Below are 26002 nucleotides of genomic sequence, written 5' to 3' on the forward strand. Positions count from 1 at the left end.
GGGGTGGAATTTGATAGATTATTTAAGACTTAACCCTCCAGTCGGGGCTGGCAACCAGGTGCTAAAGAAGTAATATATTCCGTTGCAAATACAACAGTACATGGGCTGTTTTTTCTCTTTTGGCTCCATCCCACCTCATCTTACCACCACTATCCCTATCAAAGAGACCTGGTATGGATTCACGAGTTCCTAGACCACCCTCAGCACAGGAACCCCAATTCTTAAAACAAGAGTCTGGGTTAACTTCTCCAGACTGAGCACTAATCATCTGAATGTGTTCTTGTTGTCACAGTTTCTCTACCCATTTCTTTTTTTCTTTTTATTTTAAAGAGAAAAAAGTAAAACAAAATTTCAGAACAAGATAATAGGAGGGTAACAATGGTTAATACATTGCATATTGTTATCTTTAAACTAGTTACTCAGTGTACAAGATATAGGCATTTATTGTCCAAACAATATTAGCACAAACCTTTCTTCTCAATGAACTAAGAGAAATTAGTATAACTATCTTAATTCATTTCTTTTTTGTGTGCGCCTATTTCCCTGACCTTGGGTGTCCTCCTCTCTAAGTATGTGTTCCTCCAGCCTATCCCTGGCTGTACTTTGGACCCAGCTACTCCATATATGGTCTGTGGACAACCAAAGGCAGCTGGAAGTTGGTCAGGGGTGCAAACGAATGGACTCACCCCAAACCAGCTGCATGAGAATTTCTTCGGGAAGGTGAGGGAGGGAAGGAGTCTGTGTTCCACATACTTTCCAGGTGATGTTTATGTACACTAAAGCTTGAAGATCTTCTAAGTACTTCAAGTGGTATAAATATAAACTGATGAAAGCTTGTGTACCACACTGCAGGAACAACCAAAGGAAAGAGTCCTAGGAAGAGAATATAAAAAATAAGGCATTGACAAATAAAGGAGCCAAGGATAGTGTCCATCAAGCAGTGTTTGTCCTCAGCCCTACTCAGAACTCCCATGTTAGGAACAATTGGGAAGGTGAAGGAGTTGCAGAACCCATAGGGAGGTCATGCTTCCCGCCACATTGGGAGTGGGAGGAGGCAAGTTCACACACCTACTAATAGGGAAGGCTTTCTCCAAGAGGAGTGGAACACTGCCCCCTAAGTGTGGTGGAAGAGAAACTCCATAGGGTGGGCATGGGTGTTTTTCAGGGTTCGATGAGAACTTGGACGTACAGGGGGAGTTGATTCTCCAAGACGCCTTCCAAGTGTGGGACCCGAAATCACTGATCCGGAAGGGACGGGAGCGGCACTTGTTCCTCTTTGAAATCTCCTTGGTTTTTAGCAAGGAGATCAAAGACTCTTCAGGACACACGAAATATGTTTACAAGAACAAGCTACTGGTAGGTGGGCTGGATGGGGTAGGACAAGACTCCCTGCTTTTCTAGAGCCTGTAGACAGGAAGGGATCTGGACACCCAGCTCCTTGATTCCCCAGCCTCCACGCCAAAGTCCTCCTGGAAAAAAGGCTCCTATTTGGACAGGTCCCACCCTCACCACCCACTTCTGCCTCTTAGAGTTCACAGTTCTTTCTGTTTGCTTTTAGTGCCTCCCTCTTCACCATCCCACCATGGTACCTGCTAATCAGGCACGTGCCTGTAGGTCCTTCATCTGGGTAGATGAACGAAGTTTCTAGTCTGTTGAAGTTTGATTGACAGAGCCCCTCCCTCGGTCCTCTCCTCTTTGTTGCCTTTCCCTTCCCACCCCAGCCCTAAGTTTCCCCACTGCCCTCCCCTTCCCCGCCTCTCACAGGCATTTCCTGTCTACAGACCTCAGAGCTGGGTGTGACCGAGCATGTAGAGGGCGACCCCTGCAAATTTGCCTTGTGGTCTGGCCGTACCCCATCCTCAGACAATAAAACAGTGCTCAAAGTAAGTACTGCTCTCCACTGGGTGTGGGACTAGGATTAGGGGAGTGGGATGGGGGAGAGAGGTGAGTGTGTGACACCAAATCCTGGGGCCTGGAAACCACTAAGCCACTGGCCTCTCTTGGAAATGGCAGCATCACATGGGTATTGAGAAGCAGATTCCATCATGAAAGTATGCTAAGAATCTCAAAGACAAATGTTTTCCTGAAGTCCCTAGAGAGAAGAGGCCAAAGTCGGGGGAGGCTACTGACTTCCTCAGTAAGGTCCACTCAGCTATGTCTGTCCATATATCCCCTTCCAGTGGCCAGAATGATTGGCTTTTGACAAAATGCACCTTGATTCACATTCATTCTACATATTTTCCTGAACACCTTCAGATCTACCCAGTGTTATGAGTGAGCCACTCATGTGTATAAGACATGGGCCTTCTCTGGGAACTTGTGTTCTAAGATGTAGTAAATCACACTAGCATGGGGGGCTGCACAGTCACCCCCACTCTCCAGTATGTGGCCCAGGCTTGAGTTGCTGCTGCAGGTAAAGGCAGCCTGACTGAGCAGAGTTGGTGCAGAGGAAGCTGCCTCGCAGTGGTCCCTGAGAAGTGCCCTTACCATAGAACACATGACTTTCCAGCATAATTGTTGCCAGTCCTAAGGCAGAACCCCTTGAAAAAGAATCCATTAAACAAATGGGATGTTCCTGGAATGATGACAGAGCCTCCAGGAAACAGGGTTAGCCGACTAAAAACCCTAGGTGGACTTCCAGGCAGTATGAGTCTCTGTGTTTGTACACACTGCTAGATATTGGAAATGCTGGCACATACCCATGCTAGCTGATGAACAGGCTGCCTTCAAATGACACCCCCCAATGAGCCTAGACCTCCCCAGGATCTAGCAACTCCAGTGTTATCCTGGGCCCACCAGAGGCCTCCACATACTGCTCCAACCTGAGACATCAAGATTGGTCAGTGCATTATGGATTATGAAATATTTTGAAAACTCCCTTCCCAGGCATTGAAACCACAGCTCTATTCTAAGAGTTAAGGAAGCATATCTCTGGGATTGAAAAGTCATAAATATAAAGTGAAAAACTCCCAGAACATTTGGTATCCTTGAAAATAATAGCTAAAGCCTAAGGAGGTTGGAGGAGCGTTTTGGCACAGCAACAGGAGTTGGGGTTCTCAATCTTTCTCCCTGTGGTACTCCAGGCTTCCAACATTGAAACCAAGCAGGAGTGGATCAAGAACATTCGAGAAGTGATTCAAGAAAGGATTATTCACCTGAAAGGAGCTTTAAAGGAGCCAATTCAGCTCCCCAAAACACCAGCCAAACAGAGGAACAATAGTAAGAGGTAACCATCTCTCCCTCCAGTACTGTCTGCCTCATATGTTTCTGGGAGCAGGAGTAGGGTGACCCTTTTCTTCTAGGGAGTTAAGTGTGCTGTGTACTCTCTGGAAAGGTCCCCAGGTTCCACCAATGACAAATTATCTTATCTTTAAGCATCTCACCAGTTCCTGTGAGCTAAATGTGACAGGATTTCATTTAGCACCTCCTGTGTGATAAACACTCTGCTAGGTGCTACCAGAAGAGAAAAAGAAGTGTAAGATTAGTCAGTTCCCTCCAGAACCATCTCTACTGGTCATGTCCTATGTGTGGAATAATTAGACAAGAACAGTACCATCTACAAGGATGGTAAAGGCTGTAAGAATTCAAAGGGGTCTTTAGGCAGCTCTGGAGAGTCAGGTGAAGGCTTCTTGAAGGACCTGAGCCATGAGCAGAGAGCTTTGTAGACTGGTCAGACAGTAGGGATACACTGTAAGGGATGGAGTAGCACGTTGGGGTTTTACCGCAACTCATGCAATCACCAGGGAGCCCACACCTTCATTCTCCTGTAATAAGCAATGTCATCAGGCACCAGAGGACTTATTTCTTGAATCTCTCCTGACCCTTCTGAATCCCAGTTTCCTCTAAAAATAGTGGAGGACTTCTTATGAATTTCTTTCTCAAGTCTCCACATGACATTCACACTTACAGTGACTCTATTAGAGGCCACCTCAAAGGAAAGCATATGAAAATGGCACACACATTTTTAAAAATACAGCACAAACAGAGTTCTGAGGGTGATGGTCATTGGTGGTATCGGGTTCTCTGTCCTCCCCCATTCTCAAATGGATTAAGTCCAGAAAATTTAGTTGACCTTTTGGCCCCACCCAGGATAAGAAGGATGAGAGTCACTGCAAGGCTATGAAGTGGGAGTGTTATTCTGAGTGAGGTGGCAACCAAAAGAAAGGTAATGACTAAGGTAACGTTGCCTCCATGGGGAAACCCCAAGCCCCAAGTCTGAATGGTCATGATAAGGCACCCCTCAGTGCCAGAAGAAACAATTGTGTCTATATTGGAAGAGGGATCATTTTGATTTCATGTACCTGTGCCGGGTCCACGTTATGGGTAGACTCAGTTTAACACTGGAACAGGCCGTGCTATAGGTTGCCTCTACTTTAACAAAGAAGACAGAAAGGAAACCATGATAAGGAATGGATTGTCCATGACCATGGTGAGAGGGAAAACTCAGGTGGAGTTGGCTGAGGTTACTCTGTGAAATAACCTCCCATCTCTAGGTTAGTAGGTTCACAGTTCTAGAACACAGAAAGTGTGTGTCTCAGAAATGCCCTCTGCATTCCCTTAACCTTGATGGGAGAGAGAAAAATCTCACGGACTACAGAGATTGCCAGACAGTCTCTACTTCCATTGTCTTGGCTCCCCAAATATGGGGACAGAGTTTCTGGAGGAGTGGGTTGGCTTGAGGGATGCCACCCACACTCCTGGATGGGCCCCCCACACCCGCCAGAATTGGCTTCATCTAGACTGGACCAGAAGGGCCTGAGATGGGCCAGAACAGCAGAGAGTACAGCCAGCTCTCAATATCTACAATGGTGGGGGCAGCAGCCCAGATAATCCAAAACAACAGATGATCTAAAAGTCTTTTATTTTTGGTCACAAAATACATCACATAATTTCTTTTTAGAGCAGATTTCCCTTCCTACGAATGTGTGGCTTATGTTATTAAAATAAGTTGGCATTTCCCAAGCCCACAAATGGTGATGAAAGAGCAATCAACTTAGAAATGTTCTGCAGGAGAAAAACTACTTTTTCTGATTATGTAAATCAAATAATAATGCTAAAACTACTTTTTATGTGTATGTACATATGCCCACTTGTGGATATCTGCATGCACACACATGTCCACAGACACCAGATTATAATTGTTTGGATGGTGCAAGGTGGATTCATTATCTGTTGCATCTTGCTCATGGCATAGGATTCTCCAGCACTGAGTTCTCCTGTCTCCAAATACTATTACTTTTCCACAAGAAGCATCAGCAACATCACTTTCATAAAATTGTCCAGAGAGAGAGCTGTGGTTTCCTCTGCTAATTCCAATCCCAGCCCTCATTTCCCAAGTTTCCCCAACCCTGACCATTCAGCAGTTCACAGGTATCCAGTCTCTCTGGGACCTGACTCTGGGTTCAGCACAGAATTGGGGCACACTCTGCAGCACAGAGTTGAAAGAACCGCATGGCTGGAACTGCATGGTGCCCAGTCATAGGAAGGGAGTGCACTGGGGAGGATGTCTTATAAGACACTGGGAGCACAGCTGATGCAGATGCTGCTGTGGAATCTGTGACTATCCTCCAATCTTTGAAAAAAAAAGAAAAAGACCCCTGGGCTTTCTGTGCCAATAAGAAATCATCACAAATGTGCACGGGATTAACAAGGCCCACCAAAAGGAAGGCCATGAACGCCTCTTCTATACCTAGCAGTTAAGGATCCAGAATCAAGAACTTCCCAAAAATAATCTCCCATGGAGAAAATTCCCCACCTTGTTTTCTTAAACAGAAGAAACCTAAGTCAAAAGGACCCTTAGACTCAGCAGCACATGCCTGTAGTCCCAGCCAATTGGAAGGCTAAGGAAGGACAGTCGCTTGAGTCCAGGAATTTAAGGCCGGCTTGGGCAACACAGCAAGACCCCAACTTAAAAAAAAAGAAAAACATCTTATCTGTTCTATTGTCTTTACAGGCCAGCAATAAGCTAACCTCCAACCTAACCACTGAATGCAGAAAACTACTTGGGTACCCTGAGCTCTGGGGTTATTGGAAATTACCTTGTTAGTTAGATAGATGCCTAAATTCTAAGTAGAATATACATCTTTCTATTGTATATTTTATACTTACTATAGTTCTTTCTAATTGTCCTCTCTGCAGTATGGGCTGGAGGCATTACAGGAAAGGAATTATTTTGCATTCAGGTATTAAGAAAGTGATTATGTGTTCACCAAGCTCAAAAAATGACATCCTTCAAAATCCCATAGGGCTGCTGCCTTTAGCAGGTCAGTTTTGCACAAATCTCTGCTAGAAATGCTGGAGTGCTGCTGTGCCAGCAGCTGGAAATCCTTGTGTGCTCTAAACCCACAGTGGTTCCCCCCACCCCCACCCCTGTTTTTTTCTCTTCTTTCTGCAGGGATGGAGTGGAGGATATTGACAGCCAGGGGGATGGGAGCAGCCAGCCAGACACCATCTCCATTGCCTCTAGGACCTCTCAGAACACAGTGGACAGTGACAAGGTAGGACAGAGTCCCAACCTTCCTTCCCAAGGCTTCTTGTTGGTTTACCCACCCCTGGAGAGTTTCCCTCAGAATTTCTCCCACTCTGGAGCCAAGACACAGGAGTCAGTTGGCTCTTTGTGCCAGCAAAGGGGGAAGAGCAAGACTGGACTCTCATGTTGGGAGTCATACAGAAGTGGGAAGGAAAGTAGTGAGAGGGGTAGGGTGTCTGTTCTCTTTCTCAGACGCCCCACCTGGGCTACTTGGCTTGCTCTGCCCACTGGGAGGATGGACCTAGAGGGGCTGAGACCCCAGTGGCTGTGATTGGTTTGTATTTATCATAATTTAAGTGGGGCTCATCTCAAAGTTAGACCAAGACCAGTGCTTGGGGAAATGGCCACATAGATTCTGCTTGGTGGGGTCCTCTTATGCAAAGGGACACTAATGAATAAATGACACCATCCTTTGGCCAGGTTACTGTGGTTCAGGTCCTGAGAGATGGGAAGACAGGAAGTGGCATATGAAGGATATAGTCATCTTATAAGAAAACCTGGTCACTTGCTCTCCTGCACCTTGGAGTAAACAAGCAAGGGTTAGTAAAGCAGCTGGTACAAAGACTCCATGTATTTGCTCAAGCTGTGAAGGGAACATGACCTCCATTATAATTCACAGCAGAAGGCAGAAGGGGTCCGTGTCCCAGACTACTTGAATTTGTACATTGTAGATGCAGAGAGTATGAGGTGACCTATTTCTGCATAGTAATGATTTTATTAATGAAGTTACAGCTTTCTAAAGACTCTCTGGCCCTCATTTATTTAGACCCAGTGTTTTGGCCTGCTCCTTCAGCCTTCCTTGAGCAACAACAGGCTGTATGTCTATACTTCATTTAAATTTTTTAGATTACAGATATTTTTTAAGATGTTCTATATTCATTATAATTTTTCCTAATTTTTTTTCTTACTATGAAAAAAAGTCACTGAGACCTTAGCAAAAGGACAGTGCCCTTACCTGCTGATATTATTGCACCTAATCATTGTAACCATGCTTTATTAACTAGTGTTCAAAAAGGCTGAAGGTCATTCAAACAGCTGCCTTCAAGTTTTGAAGCCATTTTTGACTATCAGAGTGAATGGAAAATTAAGTTTTTCCCACTTACAAAAACATGCAGAGAAAACTATTTCTGTACTTTCCTGTTTCCTCTGATCTGTTGTCTAGTAATATAATTAAGATACCCAAGAATGAAAATGTTTCTTTTTGAACACTCAGTGGGCGATAAGCCAAGCACGAGCTTGCTCATGTTCTAACATAGACTGTTAAGTTTCATAGTCCTGAGGATTCATCCCTTCCAGCTGTTAATCCATATTCCCAAAGGCCATGTAGACCCCTCTGGCAGGGCCATTTCTCCTAAGAAGACCTGGGCTCAGCTATTTCTTTTCTTTCTGGCAAGGTAAATGAGGCTAGATTAGAAGACAGGCTTCTCACATTAAGCATTTCATTAATAATGAGGGTTCGTGGTACTTATACTTGCCCTGTAAGTAAGGAAACTGAGGCTCAGAGACTGAGTAAATCACTAAGAAAGTGCTAGTGGTTAATGGAAAAACAGGAACTAGAGCCAAGACCCCAATTCACCGTCATGTCTCCCTGTCACTGTAGGAGTCAAAGCACTGAACTCTCAAAGTTAAAAATAAACATAATCCAGCTGGTCAGGCTTTCTGCACATTCCTCAAAAACATCAGCTACGTATTTGTGTAAAAACATCCTGTGCTGATCTCTGTGCTGGGTACTATAAAGAGATGTAGGCTGCTGTTGAATGTAAATCTCTCTCTGTGAGTTTTTGTTTCTTGTCTGTCTCTACAGTCCATGCCATTGGTCTCTGTTGAGGGCAGTGGTTGTGTCTGTCTGTTTCACTGCTGTGCTCCTGGCATTCAGCATGCATAGATGCTCAGGAAATATTTGTGAAATAAATGAACACAGGGTACATAGTGTCAGTTTGCAGGAAAGTTCAGGATTAAGAGGTGGCCAAAGCCCACTGACCATAAAACACTCCATTTTAAAATGTACTGTAGAAGTCTGAGAGTTTCCTTACCTCCAAGCAGAAAGCTTTAGTAAGCTAGACAACTTGTCCTGTTAGGAACATTAATTCCCAGCTCCCTCTTTAACCTTAGGAGACATAGGCAGAGGAGATGGGAAGATGATGAGAAATTCTACGTTCCAAATACAAAACCTGGAAAATCACCAAGAAACAGTTACATTTTCAAAATAGAGAGCCTGTCAGTGATACTGTGTAGTGTAATTTAAAATATTCTCACTCTTCAACACAGAGCAGTATTAATAGACTAGCCATGTGCTTCCCTTTATCAATGAACCCTTCATTGGTATCTTGAATTCATAGGTGTTATAAACAAGGTCAAATTTGGAAGATCAGGAAACCCCAGTTTCCAAGTGGGCAGGTGAGCTGACTCAGGAGAAAGGAAAGATAAAGTGGACTGCCTCAGGTAAACTGGCCTGTTTTCAGCAGAAAGGCAAGCAAGGGGGGTTGTGGGGAAGTAACAGGGCAGAGACGCTGCACAGAAATCAGAGTCATTTGAATAACGGATTTCTTTTAAAATACGTTAGTCGTCCTCTTCTGATGTAGAGCATTAACTGGTAGATGAGGATAATGTAAGCATTAAAGACCCACTGGGGCACTGGTGCAACAGGCACCCCTCCTGTGCCCTGTGTGCTGTCTATAGGGTGATGGAAAAAGTTGAGACATACCTGAGTTCAAATCCCAGCTCTGAAACTCTGTCACATTGCCTATGTATCACAGCTTAGTTCCCTGTCTGTAAAACAAGGGTCACAATACCACCTCACGGAGTCATTGGGAAGATTAAGGAGAATACTTTTACTTGGTAGCTGATTCAGTAAAGGCCAATTTCTATTCCTATGAGAAAGAAAACATATTTAGGTCTTACGAGTAAGAGTGTTTGATTTTTAAGCAGATTATGAAAATCTTTGCAAGTTCTTGAGCAGAGTTCTGATGTCTGGCTGCATCATTATTAATAATTATCTGCAGCTTCTCTGTGTTAGACCTAAAGTGGTATCACTTCAGCTTACCTATCTGTAGACAGAGTAGCTTTTCTCCCCTGTTTATCTGGCAGCCCCTCGAGTCTCAGGCTTAGGTATTTGTTGTTAGCGTTAGCTCATGGGTTATTTTATTATTTAATGGATTATAACTCATTACTAACAGGCATTCATTTAATGCTCCAAGTGTTCTACCATGTTTGGCTACTAGCAGCCTCTGAAGCTTTAGCTATTTGCAGACAAAATACTTGTCATATCTTTTTTTTCCCCTAATTTTCTCTGTTTAGAAGTCTTCAGTTCTCCCACTGTTTCTTATATTAATATGTTTTCAATTCCTTCCATTTCCTAGTTGCTCTCCTCTGGATTTCCTCCTGTATGTAGTTCCTATATAAAATGCAGCCTCTAGAATGGTATGTGGTCTGCACATGTGATCTAGCTATTGTGAACACAGCTTCTTGATCTATAGCCATGCTCAGAATTCTCCCTAAGATGATCCATCATGTTTAGTACATGTGTCCATTGTTGGCTCACAAAATCTCCATGCTTCTTTTAATGATTTAGTAGGTGACTTAGTGTGGGATAACTTTGTATCTATTAGATTTTCTCCCATTTAGCCTCATCCTAGTGTTCCAGCATGTTTTTGAATATAAATTATTTGATCCAGTATATTAGCTGCATCTCCCAGCATTATTGGATAAATGCAGCCTTCTGTGGTTTCATCCAAATTCTTACTTTTTAGCAAGATTAAGGATAGAAGACCAACATGCAGGCCTCTTCTCATTTCCCACCCAAGGTTTGACACTCAGAAGCTTTCTTACTCTTCTTTGAGGTCTTGAGAGAAACAAATTCCACCATTTTCTCTATAGCAGAGGAGCTAGGACTATTGACTGAAATCCTGCCTTGATGCAGAAGCAGACTACTGCTAATAATTCTGTGTTAAGCCCTGACAAAGCACAGATGGGTGCCTTAGCAAGTAAACAGCATGAACAGCTTTCCCAGTGTTGCGTTTTTTGGACTTAGAAGTAGGTTCATGTCACTAGGTTCTCCCTTAGGCCTGTCCTAATCAAAAGTTGTTTCTTCAAGGCAAAAGGTTAAGCCAACTTTACTCCAAAGTGATCTAAGCCCCTCTCTGGTCTGCCCAGAAATATGTTTGTGCTACTCTGAATAGGAAAACTATAGTCTTTGCCTATATATGTATTATTGAATGATGGGGCTTTGCAACCACACATCAAAGGTACCTAGAATTATTACTCTAGTCAACCAAAGCTGAATAAATGAGGTGGCAGCAAAGGCAAATCTTGTTGTTTGGCAAGATGAATGTCTGTCAAAGAATTCCCAACTAATGGTGTAAAAGTAGGCACCTGCACCATGAGGTGATGAACCTGGTACATGTATTTAGCGACACGTAATAGAAGCATTCAGTAAATGTTCAATTAATTAAACATTATAAAGCCATCCTAGTAGGAATACTCTCCATCCAAAGCTCACTGTGAATTTCTAGACAGACCCAGCCTAGCAGGAGAGAGGAAAATTGGAGTGAAATTGAGTTGCAGATGCTGTTCTCCACAAAAATTGTAAGGGAAAGAACACTGCGGAAACTTCCCAGGGCTGATGTGTGATGTGAGTGTAGAACTTCAGTAACAAGCAAATGTGGCCTGCAATAGACAGTGGCTGATGATGCTGGTGTGCTTACGGGGACAGAGAAATTCCTGGAGAAGCTGGAGGCTTGAGGAGCTAATTCAGTGACTGTTAAGATCGCAATTGTCAAATCAGTGTAGTTGGTCATGACCAAAATTTTGCTTTGCTGACTGGGAAAGAAGCAAGAGATGGTAAGGATCCAACAAAGGGGAAAGTCAGATCCTACAGCATCAGTGCTACTTTGATAACAGGCCACAGCCTGGTCCTATCACAAGAGGTGGGGAAGCCTGCTGAGAAGAGACCTCCCCTAGAGCCTTTCCTAGTTTATCAGAAGCCAGCAATCCTCATACCTACACACTGGAGACATACTTACACACTGGAGACACATAGCAGGATGCTATGTGCAAGGTGGGAGTCAGAGAGAGGCCCTGTCCCTGTGTTGGTGCATTAGTGTGGACCTATCCTCTGCCCCTACAATGTGGCCTCTCCATTGGCATATTACCACCCTCTTCAGGTACTGTGCAGCGCCCTGACTTGCTCTGTGGCAGGTGCTGTTCATGCTAGGATTACAGCAGTTGGTGAGACAAAGCCCTTCCATCCAGCTTACATTCTAATAGGTGGAAAAAGGAAACATCCAGAAGAGAAATGGTGGCATCCCTAGCTAACTGCTAACAGTATTGGAGATTAAGAAAAGAAAAACCCTTCTTGGGACAGATTACTGATGAAAATAAAATCTCTTCATTTAATTGAAATCATAATTAGAAAACACAGCCCAGCAAGTAGGGATAGAGAGAAAACTACTCAAGGGAAGCATCATCTGTCTGATTCCTTGGAGGTGAAGTCTGCCATGAAGATCACTGAGCCAGGGATGAACTGAAAGGTGCTGGGGTTGGGCAGGACGGAAGTGAGGAAGGAGCAACAAATGTGCATGCTGTTTCAGCTGGGGTCCAGTCCAGTGCAGTCTAGTCCCTCCCTAAGCCTAGCACCGAAATCACACCACTTGATAAGCCTTGAGGCTGTAGACCGGGCCTTGTGTGTCAGCTGTGAGCAGCCACCAGGCACAACAGCTGGGTGCAGTTGCACTGGCAGGGAAGGGGAGCTGGTTGGGATGTAAAGCATCTACTGCAGGGAGAAAGGTGACATAGTAGACAAGAGCTGAGTTCTGAAATCAAGAATTCAACCTGACTGGACGTGTGTCTTTGAGTGATGGTCACTTCACCACTTCACGCCTTTGTCTCCTCATCTGCTCAGTGAAGGAGGAATTCTCCCTCCCAGGGTCTCAAAGGATCAGCTAAGACCTTGTCTGAAATCGTGCCTGAGTGCAGGAGGCCCGGGTAAGTCTGTGGTGACCACAGGGCACTGCTGTGCAAGGAAATAGGCAGTGAGCTCCTTGGAGTTTTAAGGGGCCACAGGCTACTATGCTTTGTCACTGAAGAGAAAGCCAAACCTGTAGAACTGTGGACTGATTCAAATCTTAGTTCATACTAGGTGATATTTTTTGCATAACAAATTCTTAACCACTGAAGTGGCCCACTCAGGTTTGTGTCTCCAGCATGTTATTGTCACATATCCTGGGCAGTTGTGCTCCCTGGGCAATTGTTACACCTGTTGGCAAACAGCCCTTAATGGCACAGGAAAATTTTGAGGAATCTGGGTTTTAAAGTACTTAAGGCACTTGTATTACTCTGCCTTTTGACACAGTGGGCGTGGGACTCATAACATATTCCTGGGTGGAGCAAGATTATGATGCCTCCCACTCAATGACAAACACTTCCCAACCCTTAAGTAAATACCTAAGAAAGTGCAGATAATTGCACTTCCTGTTATCAGGGCATATGTGGATTTCTGTGAAATTAAACTTTATAAGCTTGATTCTCACTTTCACCCCATACCTGATTGTGTATTAGATTATAATTGCTGTAGAAATCTCAAATAGGAAGTATTCTGATTTTTCTCAACATCTTGATAGTCCAGAGTAAGAAATATACCATTTCTACCTTAAGATTTTAAGCCCAAAATATCATTTGAGGTGTTCCTTTTGTTTTTTAGTTTTTTTCAACAATATATGTTCTAGATTAGGCTTGAAAATAATGTTTTCCAAGAACAGTTCCATGTTTCTCTTACCTGCAGTGGGCAGAGGGCTAGAGGAGGAGAGATGACAGCACAGGGCCGAGGAGCCCAGGGTCCCCAGGACACTTGAAGCCCCTTCTCTCTAGCTGCTCTGCCACCTCCTAGAAGTTCAACTCCATCTCTCCTGGGTGACCCAGCATAAATATGCTGACTTTTCAGAATTGATCAATAAAGTATGGGGATTTGAGGCCACAACTTCCCTTCTAAATGAAAGGTTCCTCACATTGATGTCTGGCTTCCAGCTGCTTCACACCACCAAAGGGTATGAAATACAATCTCAGGTCACAGGACAAACCCTGTCCTAATAACATCATTTCGTGTAGAATTCTAATTTATATTCCATAGTTTGAAAACCTCCCCTGAGAAACTCATCATTAAAATCGCCAGCTATCTCACAAAGCAAATAAATCTCATAAAATTCAGCAGCCAGTGATTACAGAAAACCTCAGACATGCTCTCCTGGTGCTCAGGATACTTGGACCTGCACAAAATGCCTTTATGCCTGCAGCATTGCACAAGTGTCTGTTACAGCAATAGGGAAACTGGAAAAGGCCATTAGCCAATAGTTTAGATCTATGTGCAAAAGCTGCAAGAGGGGTCAAAGGCCAGATTTGACTCAGGGTCAGTCTGGAGTTTGGAATCATAGGATCTGAGGGAAGAAAAGAAGCTCAGAGATCATCTAGCCTTCTCCTTTATCCTGTTTAAAAAGAATAAAGTGACTTATGCAGGGGCTCACATCCAGTAAATGGCAGACTTAAAACTCAAACCCATTAGTCTCCTGTCTGTTAGTTAGATTTGGAACAGTACTTTTGTAGTAACCTTGAGATCCAGCTTATTGATCCTTGTAAGAAAAACCAAACACTGCTATTACCCGCTTCTCCAACTGCCCCTGCATGCCCCACACTGCCCCAGCAAATCCATAGTGCCCTAAGGTCAATTCGGACATGGCTTTACAGCTCAGGCGATGTTTCTGGGGCTGGCATGTGGCAAGTCTCAATGCCTATCACAGACTCCTTGATACCAAGTACTTGTGACTCACGTTGGGGACTTGAGGGGTGTGTGATTCTGTCCCAGACAGTCTTCCAGCTGCCCAGGCAGATTCCTGTTGGGTTCTGAGAGCTTGGCAGTGAGAGTGCTGGGGTGCGATGAGGCTGATCCCTGCTTTGGAACTGCCTGGGAGGAGCAAGTTTCCGGAACCAGCACAGCCCTGCTGCGGCCCCTCATAAACTGAAATTCTATTTTATTGTTAAAATTCTGGTGAAAGAGAAAGCAAGTCTGAGAGCAAGCCAAGATGTTAAAGTGGAATAGCTGGCGACAGCCCAAGGCAAACAGGACCCAAGTGAGTATACTTCTGGCCCTACATGTTGTGCTGGGGACGAAGGGAAATGAAGGATGGCAGGAGGAGGAAGCTGGAAGGCTGCAAGCAGAGAGGGAATGGGCAGTTTCAGACTTAGGGCTGTACTGCAGTACTCTGCATAGACCTCTTGACATATCTCCTTTTTCTCTTTCGCTGCCAGTGAGAAAAGTGATTTCTGTACAGAACTACATGACTGAATCCACCTTGTCAAAGCTAACAGGGGAAGCACACTGTGGGAAATACTTCTTCAAGAGTTAGCCCTTCTGGCGGGCATGAGCATTAGCTCATTTAAAAAACTTCAAACAAATTCTGTCAGCAACATGCAGAGTCAAAGAGTAGAGTAGGTTGGGGCAGGCTGATGGTGGCTTTGAAGTTGTAATTCTGTGTAGCTAGGACTCCTGGTACCTGAATGTGATAAAGTGTTAAAAGTAACGCATGTTATCTGTAGCCACAATCTAGCATTCTGGGAGAAAGCCTGTTGAGTAGGTAAATCTTACCTTGATTCTTGACTTTGAGATTACGTTGAAAATTCTTGCTTGGGTTTTACCTGCCTGGCAGCTAATGTCACCCCTTCGATTCTGATGGCTTCTGCCAGCGTGTCTGCCATAACCATTGTGATAGGTGGATAATGGGTGTGGGTCAGTTTCAGTGTGTGTGGCATTGTGGTAAGGTGATGTGATCCCTGTTGCTGGAAAGCAGACCTTTTTTATTGTTGGTACCTGTTTACGATACATAATAATCACATTCATTTTAAGGATGTACATGTACATGTTGCACGTTTTTATTTCTCCTCCCCTCACCCGCTTTCTTTCTCCTCCCCCAGAATCCTGCCCATCTCCACAAAGTCTATCCCCCTGTTTCCTACCATGTCTTTATTTTTCTCTTCAAATTATTTAGATTTGGGTTTCTCATATAAGAGAAACTATGCTATATGTATCCTGTTTATTTCACTTACCATTATGGTCTCATGATCCATGAGTTAACAAAGCAGAACTTCGCCTAGATCAAGCAAATTCAAATGTCCTTTGTGGTGGCATCCTTCTCAGAGCCACAGCAAGGACATAATTTTGGGCTCAGGGCCATTTCCAGAAGAAAGTCACAGGTGCCAGCTGAGAGGAGCAGCTGACTCTGCCTTGATAGCTCTCCCTCTTGAGATAAAACTGCTGGGAGAAGATGCAGAACTATGGAGATGTCCATTACTGTTTTCACAAAGACCTTGTCCTACTCTAGTCAGTCTTTCACTTTTTCTTCCTCCTTGTTTCATGTGGATGTGGCCCTGGCTGTGTTGGAGCAGTCATTTCCTTTACCAGGCTGCTGATTTTCTGTTTCCCCATTTGGAGGGGTTTTTAATTTGAGTCTTACCAGTTTAAAATGTTCAGTTTCTTTCCTTTCTTTTCTTTTTTGTCTTTCTTCATGCTCTACTTGGTTCTATTTGAAATTGCTAATTGCAGACAGAGGTACATGCTGACTAGAATTTCAGGAGAGCTGTTCTTCCCATCTGCATGGCCCTGTTGGTACTGGCTGTGGATGGCTCCATAAAAGCTCTTATCTACATTGTGCTCTGCCCTTTGCTGGCTTCTGTACAGAACTTTGTGTAGTGCTGGAAGAAAAAAAGCTTTGTCTTTACTATGCTGTATCCTGTCTACTGTTACCTTGTGCCATTTCAGGAGCAGGAGCAGAGTTTTAAAAGTTTCACTTTTTGTTACTTGCTGACATGTGGAGAACAGGTTGGCCTACTGAGCAATAGAGGATATTAAAATTTCTTCTCTTTTCCTCAACAGTTTGGTGTATGCTATCTTTTTACCTCATTCATTAGTTCATCAACCGTTTATTGAGCTCTACTATGTGCAATATACTATTCTAGAGGATGTAACCATGAGAGAAACAAGCAGAGAAGCTAAGTATCTTAGTTGTCTGTTTCGAGTGTTCTCTGTGTGCTGATGTTAGCCCAGATGGTCAATTTTGAGACATTGGGAATTTTTTTTAAAACAGAGACAAAAAGTTTTCTCAAAACAGCAGAAAAAGAATCTGAAGGAGTCTGGAGAGGAGGATAGTTCGGTAAAGGAGGCACTCCTCATCATGGAATCAGGAATCTGTAATGCAGAGTCTAGCCCATTCTGCCTCTGCACCTCTCTCTACCCGCCCCTGTCCCCAGTAAGAACAGCCCCATTTCTGTGCCTTATTCCACATAGGTTGTCAAGAGGGATCCTTTACTGCATTTATGAAAAATTTAGTGAAAACTCTCGAAGAGAAAGGTGTTTTGGGTATGTTGTCCAACATTTAAATTGAAGACCCATTGCCAGCAGAGGACCATGAAGTCCAGGCCACCACCTTGTTGCATTATTTCTATAGCAAACAACTAGGAACTGCCACTAACACCTGACCAAGCAGAAAAATCTTTTAATGGAGAAGAACCAAATCAGTAAGGGGGAGAATATAAAAATATTTCAAGTATATCCATACTCTGAATCATTCCTTTGCTCAACAGAATTAAATTGTGTGTCCACTGCTGCAGATTCTGTGCAATTTGCCCATAGCCTTTTTTTCCCATTCCAAGCATCTTATGTATGATAATATGTATTTACATGTCCCATGTATTTAGGAAATGAGACAGTTATCCTGAGCACTCCCTTTATGCTAGTTACTGTGCTAGACATCAGAGAAGTGGCAGAGATGACAGTGTCAGATGAGCTACCTGCTTGCCACACAATATGCTATATTTTATTCTGAGAGGGTGGATACTCACTTTGCAAGACAAATTTAGCCTGGGAACCAGGAACGCCTTTTACACTAGAAGTGAAACTGGAGCTTGGCTTTGAAGTTCACCTTCCTTTCTGTTCTTCCTTTCTGTTCTCCTCCCTTGTACCAGTTTCAGCCCCCAAATACTTAATCTAATCATGTGTAATTTGTAAAAGAGCAGTGCCACTGATGAATGTGTTTCAAACAAAATACTGTATTCCAATGTAGAATTAGACTTTAAAGAAAAATAAGCATCACTGTGCACAGATACTATTCAGAAGTTGCCTTAACATCTTTACCAAAACCTTGTTATGTTTCTTCAGTGCTCATCTAATTAGAACAATTTTCCTTAATCACATACATTCAAGATTTTTGAATGAATTTTCAAAGCAATAATACAGTATAAAATTTAGATATTCTTCTAGTGACATTCTTTTAAAATATAAAAGCTGAAAGTTATTCTTTAAAAAAAATTTTAAACAAGCAGTAGCATACAATAAATGCTGGTTTGTATTTTTTCCCTGTGACAGATCTTTATAGTCATTTCATAGCAGGATATGAAGCTGCTTTCCTCCTTTTGATGGCTGCAGTCTATTATGCACAGGACTGTAATTCATTTAACTGTCTTCTCTTGCTGGGTAAATGGGATGTTTCCAATCTGCTGCCATTACTAAGAAGACTCTATTAATATCTTTATACAATCCAGTTTTTCATACTTGTGAGTAGGATAACAAGATAACTTCCTAGATGTACTGCATCAAAGGAAATGTACATTTTAAACTTTGACAGATATTTCAACTCTCTGTAGATAGTATACCAACCAATACCCCTCAGTTGTATATGTGAGAACATTCCCACACAAACTTGCAAAGTAATGTATCACAAATATTTTTTTATTTTTGTTTTGTTGTTGTTGTTATGTTTTGTTTTATTTTGAGACAGGGTCTTGCTATGTAGTCCAGGCTGGCCTTGAACTAATTACACTATGTAGCCCATGTTGGCCTCGAAATTATGGCAGTCTTCCTGCCTCAGCCTCCCCAGTGCTGGGATTCTAGACATACCTGATTTCAATGTAGAAATTTTTATATAACTACAATCATACCATATCTATTTGTTTTGTTTTGTGCCTTATTTCTGTCATTCAACATTTATTTTTTATGGGATTTATCTGTGCTGATGTATAGAGCTGATCATTTATTTTCAGTACAGTATTCCATGTATGAACATACCAAAATTAATTTATTCATTCTGTGCATCCTGCATGTAATGTTTGAGGTTATTATGATCAGTGTTGTGAATATTCGTGTGTGTATGTGTGTGTGTGCAGATGTAGTGCAGTTTCTCTAGGGTGTAACATTAGGACGTTACTGGATGATAAGATGTATATATTTATCTTTAGCTTTCCTAGATGGTGCTGCTATCTTTCAAAGCGCTAGCGCCAAATTTACACTCTGCCAGTACGTATATGTAAGGCTTTGCACTACTCTGCTCCTCACCAGTACTTGATACGTTAGACTTTAAAATTTTGGCAGACCTAGTGGGTATGCAGTAATACCTGCTTCTGATTTTACTTTGCATTTTTCTGATTACTAATGGAGTTGGATGCCTTTTCATACACTTACTAGGCCTTTAGATTTTCTCTTTAATAATGTCCCTGTCCAGACTTTTTTCTCATGTATCTAGTGGGTTGTTTGGAGTTCTCCTTTTAATTCATTGCCAGGAGTTCATATGTTCTGAATATTAGTACTTTCTTATTTATATGTTTTTTGTGGGTAGTTTTTGGGGGAGGTACTGGAGATTGAACCCAGGACCTCATACATGCTAAGCAAGTGCTCTACCGCAGAGCTACATTTCCAGCCCTTTTTGCTTTATTTTGAGACAGGTTCTCATAGGTCACCAGGCTTGGCTCAAGCTTGTAATCCTCGTATAGCCTCCTGAGTAGCTAGGATTGCAGGCAAGGCCTGTAGATCATCTTTTCACTCTTTGTTTTACATCTTGATAAACATATAACTTGTTTTTTGAAGGCAGTACATTGGTGAGTTAGAGACCTGTATGATGTCGCACATGAGACATTTCTTACATTTAGTATTTTAAAATATCTTTCCATAGAACCATATCAGGACGTGAAAACTTAATATATGATGCATGTTTCCCTGTATGAATAAAGACTAAATAGTTGACTTCTAAAAAATGTATTTGTCTATTACATTTCACTATACATTATGTGACATGTAATAGGAATGAATATGTTAGAAAAAACTGATTAATACATTGAGTTCGTCTCTTAGCTGTCTGACAAACAGACTCAACACCTAAGTAAGAAGTCTTTGCATAGCAAAAGTAAACACCTATGCCTGCTACCAAATCTCTCCAGTCTTCATTTTATATGCAAACTTTGCAATCCTGGCCCTCTAGTTACTCAGCCTACAAGAGAATTCAAAGAGGAGAAAGGTGTTTTGAGTAGGCACACTGCCTGTCACAAAGGCTGAGCCATTAGCAGCAAGAGAGGACACAGAAAAGCTAGGAAAGCCAGAGTTGACAGAGGAACTGAAAGGCCAGCTCATCTCACACAGCATTCTGTACCAGTGTTTCTTGTGCCTGTCACCCTCAGTATTTATGTAAACATCTGTGTGGTTATTTACTCCCTCCTCCCCCAAACTTTAGGTCCATTAGGGCAGAAACCTTTCTGCTGTATACCCTCACATTACACACCAAAGCTAACAAAATACTGACTCATAGTAAGTACTTAATAAGTACATGTTAAATGAACAGCGAACAAATAAACACAGGGTAATGCATTTGGAATTATGGGACAGAGTAATCTAGAAATTGGGACAAAATTTATTTAAGAAAATCAGAGTCTGTACTATGGGAGGATCAGAAACAGTTTATCATTAGACGTTAGCAGACTATAGAATTTGTCATCATTGATGCTGGGGATGGGGAGGAAGGTCATTCCAAACTGTGAGGGTGGAGTTGCAAGAGGGAGATATAGGGTATGCCTGGAACATGGAAAGGTTGTATTTCTGGTTGAAGCTCAGGGTTTGTATGGTTGGTGTAGAAAATGAATGATTGGCTGATAAACTTAGACTTTATTGAACATCATCCAAGGAAAACTGAGGGTTTTTGCTTTGTTTTGTTTTTTAGCATGATGGTTACAGTGTTACTTTTATCTTCACCTTGATACATCACATTCTGCAGATCCAGTAAGAGTCTGGCATTAGCCTATCCACAGTACTCTGAAGCTCACCCCTGTAACCAGCTTCAGCATTCAACCTGTTCTCACTCACTCAGCACACACTTCCATTTTCTTCTGCCACCTAGCACATGTGTGTTATTTCACACTCCCAGTGAGATGTGCACTTGAACTTCTGATTCTTCTTCCTTTAACTCCTCCCCTCACCTAGCACAATAGTTTGCATCCTTCACTTCTGGCCTGCATAACAAAAATCCCCTGGTTCTATCTCTGAAGTGACTTGATTCCTAATGGCACTTTCACATTCACTCATTCTCTACATTTTCTCTGAGTACCTGTGATGGGCAGGTACTATGTGTGATAGAAATTCAGGAGTGGAACAAAGCAGTCTCCACCCATAGGAACACTGCACTCTACTGAAGAAACAAAACCAGCAAGTAAATATAAAACCAAAAGGCAACAAGTGAACATTACTTCCACTAAATGTTTCCAGTTGCTTTCCCCTTAGTATCAGCATCAGAAAATTCTTTCCTTTTTGAAACCTGTTGTGAGTTCCCTTTTGAGGGCAGAAGCAATATAATTTTCCCAGATACTCAAATTTGTCTCTGTGGATGGATAATTGGCTTCATCTCTGATGCCTGTTTACTGCCAGCACTGACAATGATTCCCTCAGAGTCTCACCCTGTGGGCAGGCTTTCATTACCCTTGCTTAAATACTTTCTGTACAGCTGAGCATGGTGGCACACACCTGTAATCCCAGCACTTGGGAGGCTGAGCCAGGAGGATTGCCACTAGTTCAAGGCCAGCCTGAACCATATAGTGAGACCCTGTCTCAAAAAAAAAAAAAAATCTTTTGGGGGGCTGGGGATTTAGCTCAGCGGCAAAAGCGCCTGCCTGGCAAGCGCAAGGTCGTGAGTTCGGTTCCCGGTACCAGAGGAAAAAAAAAAAAAAAAAAAAAAAAAATCTTTTTGTAGCATCCTAAACAATCTCCCAGCAATCTGAAATTTTGCCTCTTCCTTTTTCTTTGCTGCTGATATGAGATTCATCTTCCTAAAATATTCAGTATTTCACTGGTTGATTAAAAGCCTTCAGTGTACATTTTATTTACAGTAAACTATAAACCCATCTCCAAAAATATTTATGTAGTTTTCTCTTCCTAACATGTGACCTTCAGAGACCTTCATCTGTTATATACCCATTAGTGCTCCACATTAGATTGAGTCATAAGGAAGTGACACTTTTTGGTTCTAAAATCGTTGAATATTGGCAATTTGTATATTTCAGACTAACTATACTCATCAACTAATTCATTGCCTTGTGAGCCTTTCTCACATGTTGAATTGTGAGTGCCCTGGCAGGTACATGTGGTCATATTAATGCTGGTATCTGTACTGTCTACCACAATATGTGGAACGTAGTAAACCATGGTAGTAAAATGCCCCTCCAAAGTCATCCTTGCTTCTCCTGCTACCATCTTCTGTACTACCCAGAGACTTTGACCAGTCACATCCGTCCCATCACTGCCAACTTTGTTCACATCTCCTTCATTATTTCTAGAAGCACTCGATGCTTCTGTACATTACCACACGCCCCTAATTCACTGAGCCTATTTATGCCAGTATTGCTCCTCCCTCCTCAGAAATCAAGTACATTTCTTCATATTTGAGGCACACATGTGTTTTACTTTGTATTGGCCACATTTTGTAGAATAAAGACACTCTCAGCAATGAGCTGAGTGATCGATCTCTCTTCCTGACCCTTTTACCCTGGCACCTGATACCATCCCTCCAGCTGTCTGAGGCGTAACTTCCCTGCTCTCTGCTCAACAGAACTGAAACTAAGCCCATCATCATGTACCATCTGCCTAATCTGCTTCCCCGCCCCAAGGCTCTTCTTCATCGTCTACTCTCCCCAAGGATCTTTCCATGGGTGCACTGCAGGGATCGCACATCCCTCAGTCTGGCTTCCTGTTGTTAAGGAATATGCAAAGTCTGCCCCCGGGGCTTCAAGAGGCAAAGCATGTTTCTCAAACCACAGTAACATTTCCCAGGACCTAGGATTTCCTGAGAATGTGGCCCCTTAGCTTCTGCTCCTGAAAGCCCTGCCCCTCCCCTGGATCCCTCGCGATCTTTGCAAACTTCTCCTGTCTTGTATGTTTTCTGGTATATTACAGTATCTTCACAAGATAATGATCTTTCAGCTCATCCTATCTTTGTCTGTCTACCTGTACTGCCCCACTTTGTACCGAAAATTATTTCTCTGTTCTGATAGATATGGTTGTGGCCTCAGACAGAATGTTGGTGGATTACATCTCCTTCCTTGTTGGAATGATTTCTGGAGTTCCCTCCCTGAGCACTTTGAGACAGTATCTTCTTCCAGTTTACTATTGTTTCCCATGGATGACTTTTTGTTCCAGCAACTGAATCTATAAAGTTTATGCTTGATACTTTGTGTTAGCTGTAGCACACAAAGATAAAGGTAGATATTCATAGAAAGTGCTCAAAAATAATTGAATGACGTTTTATGTGTGTATCTTCTACTTGTGTATATTTATGAATTTGTTTGTAAATGTGTTTCCCAGATACTCTCAAAGAAGTACTCATCTGTGTGGTTTGGGAAGAGGGCTATCTGACTGTCCCTGGCCGTTGAGCTCATGACATTATAAACTAATAAGTGGTGTGCTCTAGAAGCTCATAACTGGCTGGCATGGGCAAAGGGTTTACCTGCCCAGTAGCCTAAAATTACTTTTCTCTCTCAACATGAAAGACTAATCTTGCTGTTAAACATAAAAGAGAACTATGTATGTGTACATATCTGTGTATCTGTGCTTATGTGTTTATATACACATATATATGTATATGCATGTGTATGTGCATATATGTATATATGGAAGAAATATACCAAATATAATTAATGGTTATTTCTGGTCAATGGCATTTTCCAAATCTCTACCATAAGACACATTCTTTTTATGAACAGCAACAACAAAAAAAAACTAATTTATTTTAAAGGATGGGAAGAAACAAATTTAGTAGATGGTGGGTGAGACCTACACTTTGCATGATTCAGGGGTGCCTAGCAGGAAACAGGATGATCTGCTTCACTTCAGTACCTTGAGACTCCAGGTATTGACTGGAGAGTGAGTTGGGCTGAATTGCAGATGACCAAGGTTGTGAGCTGAGGAAAAGGCAACTTTGTTTGACCTGAAGGTCAGGAGCCTTGAAATATGAAAGAAAAAAAAGGAAACTCCAGCAGGCCAGTGGTGGGGTGAAAAGGGACTGATAAATTTAAGGTTCCCCCTACCTCTAAACACAGCTGTTGAAAGATATATGGAAAAGTTGGGGGAAAGCCAGAAACATACTCTCAAGTTCGTGAAGAGATTTCACAAAAGGATATGCCATGAGAGAGAGAGGAACCATGTTTCCAGTTTGGTTTTTCCCCGATGATTACAGCAGGGATGGTTTCCGAGTGACTCCAGGGAGGATACTGAACCCTGGTAAGGGGCACAGGGGTTCCCTAGTCAGGAGTTCAGTGACCATTGCAAGGTTGCACACAGAAGGTAGTTAGTCCGTCACAAGCTCAAAACCTCTCTCTACCTTCCCCTTCCCTCATCTACAGTTAAGGGATGGAGAGAAAGTTTTATGATAAACAGTCCGTTACCAATCTTTCTGAACTAGGAACAAAAAAATGTTACATGAAACAAATGCTTTCAAAGGTATCTCTCTCACACCTCCCGCTTTAGAGTTGTCTCAGATGGTTCCCTAAGCCCAGGGAGAAATGGAAAGAGGGAATACAGGAAGAGAGGCTATTTCTGGCTGTGGCTTATTGCCTTGTGAAGGGGTGCTCTGGGGGTCGTGGTGCCTTGCCTATCGTGGGGGAGGCAGCCTAACAGATGGACCTAGCTCTGTGCCCTCCCTCAGAGGCCTTGATCCTCACTGCACTGCTTAGCCAGTGACTCTCTATTCGGCCTCTCTTCACAGGAAGTGGGTCCACATGAGTAGCAAACACATGTCTAGATCCCAAGGGACCTTCAGGCACAGTAGGATGCATGAAAAAACAAATAAGTCACAAAAACCAACACTTGAAAAGAGCTGATCTGAAAATATGTTTCATGGTGTTGATGCCTTCTCTCTAAGCACTGTTCAGTACTACTGCTTGTACCTCAGTTTTTAATTCTGATAGCTACATCAAGAATCTCCAGTCTGGACTCTGGTCTAAAACGAGGTGGAAAAGGCTCCTGTAAACCAGGTAATACACAGCTTGCAGTGTTTCCTGTGTTTAATGGAGGAACACGGTACACACAAGGTGCCTCCCAAGGACCAAATCCTCTTCCCATCTAGTGCAAGAGAGGCAGTCCTTTCACTGAGAAGTCCCTACTGTAACTGAGCAGGTGTAGAAGAGCACACAGGCTTCCTGCAAGAAAGCCATCCAGGACACACCCAGCTGACAGCTGCCTTTCTCACTGAGCCCTAACACAAGGCTGACACTTTTACACTTACTCTCTTGATCCTCACAATAGTTCTGCAAGGTAAGTATCATTCTCCTCATTTTGCAGATGACAGATTTTACAGAAAAATGTCACATAGAGAGGTTCAATAATGTACCAGGGTCATACAGCGATAAAAAGCAGAGCTGAAGCTTGAACCCAGGTCTTTGAGATCCCCTTATACATACTGTCTTCCACTGGCCAAACATACAGGCAACATTCTGTCTTCAGGCAAAAACATACAGAGAAACATTTTGGCCTAAATAATATAAACTCTATCATTTTTCCCTTCTGATCAACTGAATGAAATACACCTGAATTTGCTAACCCAGAACATCTCATGTTCCATATACTGTATGCATCAGCTGCTCACTGTCTTCTGTACATCCTGGAGCATGGCATAATCTGGGATTTAGAGGTGGCTGCTTATTATGTCTTAGTCATGGGAGTAGCAATTTCAGCACATCCTTTCCTCAGTGGACTCCTAATCTATCAAAATGAAACATTGAAAACAGTCAACTGAAGATTCTCTCAGAAATATGTTGCCAAATAGCTGCCTCAATTTCTTTATGGAACAAGAAATGGTATAAATTTATCATATAATAAACATATTCCCCATTTGTGGATATTTTTAGTGCATTGGACATAGAGTAGTGTCTCCTGTGTACCCAGGGACAGCAAAACATCTTAATATAGTTCAGGAAGCTCTTATTATGAGAATCTAGTATGAGAATAGAGCCCATGTTATGTAAGTAAAAAGTTCATGTGAAGAGGTGTACACCTGAGTATGGGGGAAGTAGAGAAACCTCAACACAGCCCAAGAAAGAGAGAGAGTTAGGGAGAGAGGGAGAGGAGAAAAGAGAAGAAAGGAAAGGAAAGGAAAGGAAAGGAAAGGAGAGGAGAGGAGAGGAGAGGAG

General features: G+C 42.6%; 1 protein-coding gene across 10 annotated transcripts in view; it reads left to right on the top strand.

Annotated features, from left to right (window-relative positions):
- The window catches only part of Kalrn (kalirin, RhoGEF kinase), a 638378-nt gene that overhangs the window by 429795 nt on the left and 182581 nt on the right, over nucleotides 1-26002 (top strand). For all 10 annotated transcript variants that reach the window (XM_013515182.1, XM_005386537.1, XM_005386534.1 and 7 more), the window contains exons 30-33: nucleotides 1166-1356; nucleotides 1782-1883; nucleotides 3084-3226; nucleotides 6395-6497. In XM_013515182.1, coding sequence (XP_013370636.1) covers nucleotides 1166-1356; nucleotides 1782-1883; nucleotides 3084-3226; nucleotides 6395-6497 — 539 coding nt within the window. The remainder of the gene's footprint in view (nucleotides 1-1165; nucleotides 1357-1781; nucleotides 1884-3083; nucleotides 3227-6394; nucleotides 6498-26002) is intronic.

The sequence above is a fragment of the Chinchilla lanigera genome, unplaced genomic scaffold (genome assembly GCF_000276665.1).
Source record: "Chinchilla lanigera isolate Chin_1 unplaced genomic scaffold, ChiLan1.0 scaffold00026, whole genome shotgun sequence".
Lineage (NCBI taxonomy): Eukaryota > Metazoa > Chordata > Mammalia > Rodentia > Chinchillidae > Chinchilla > Chinchilla lanigera.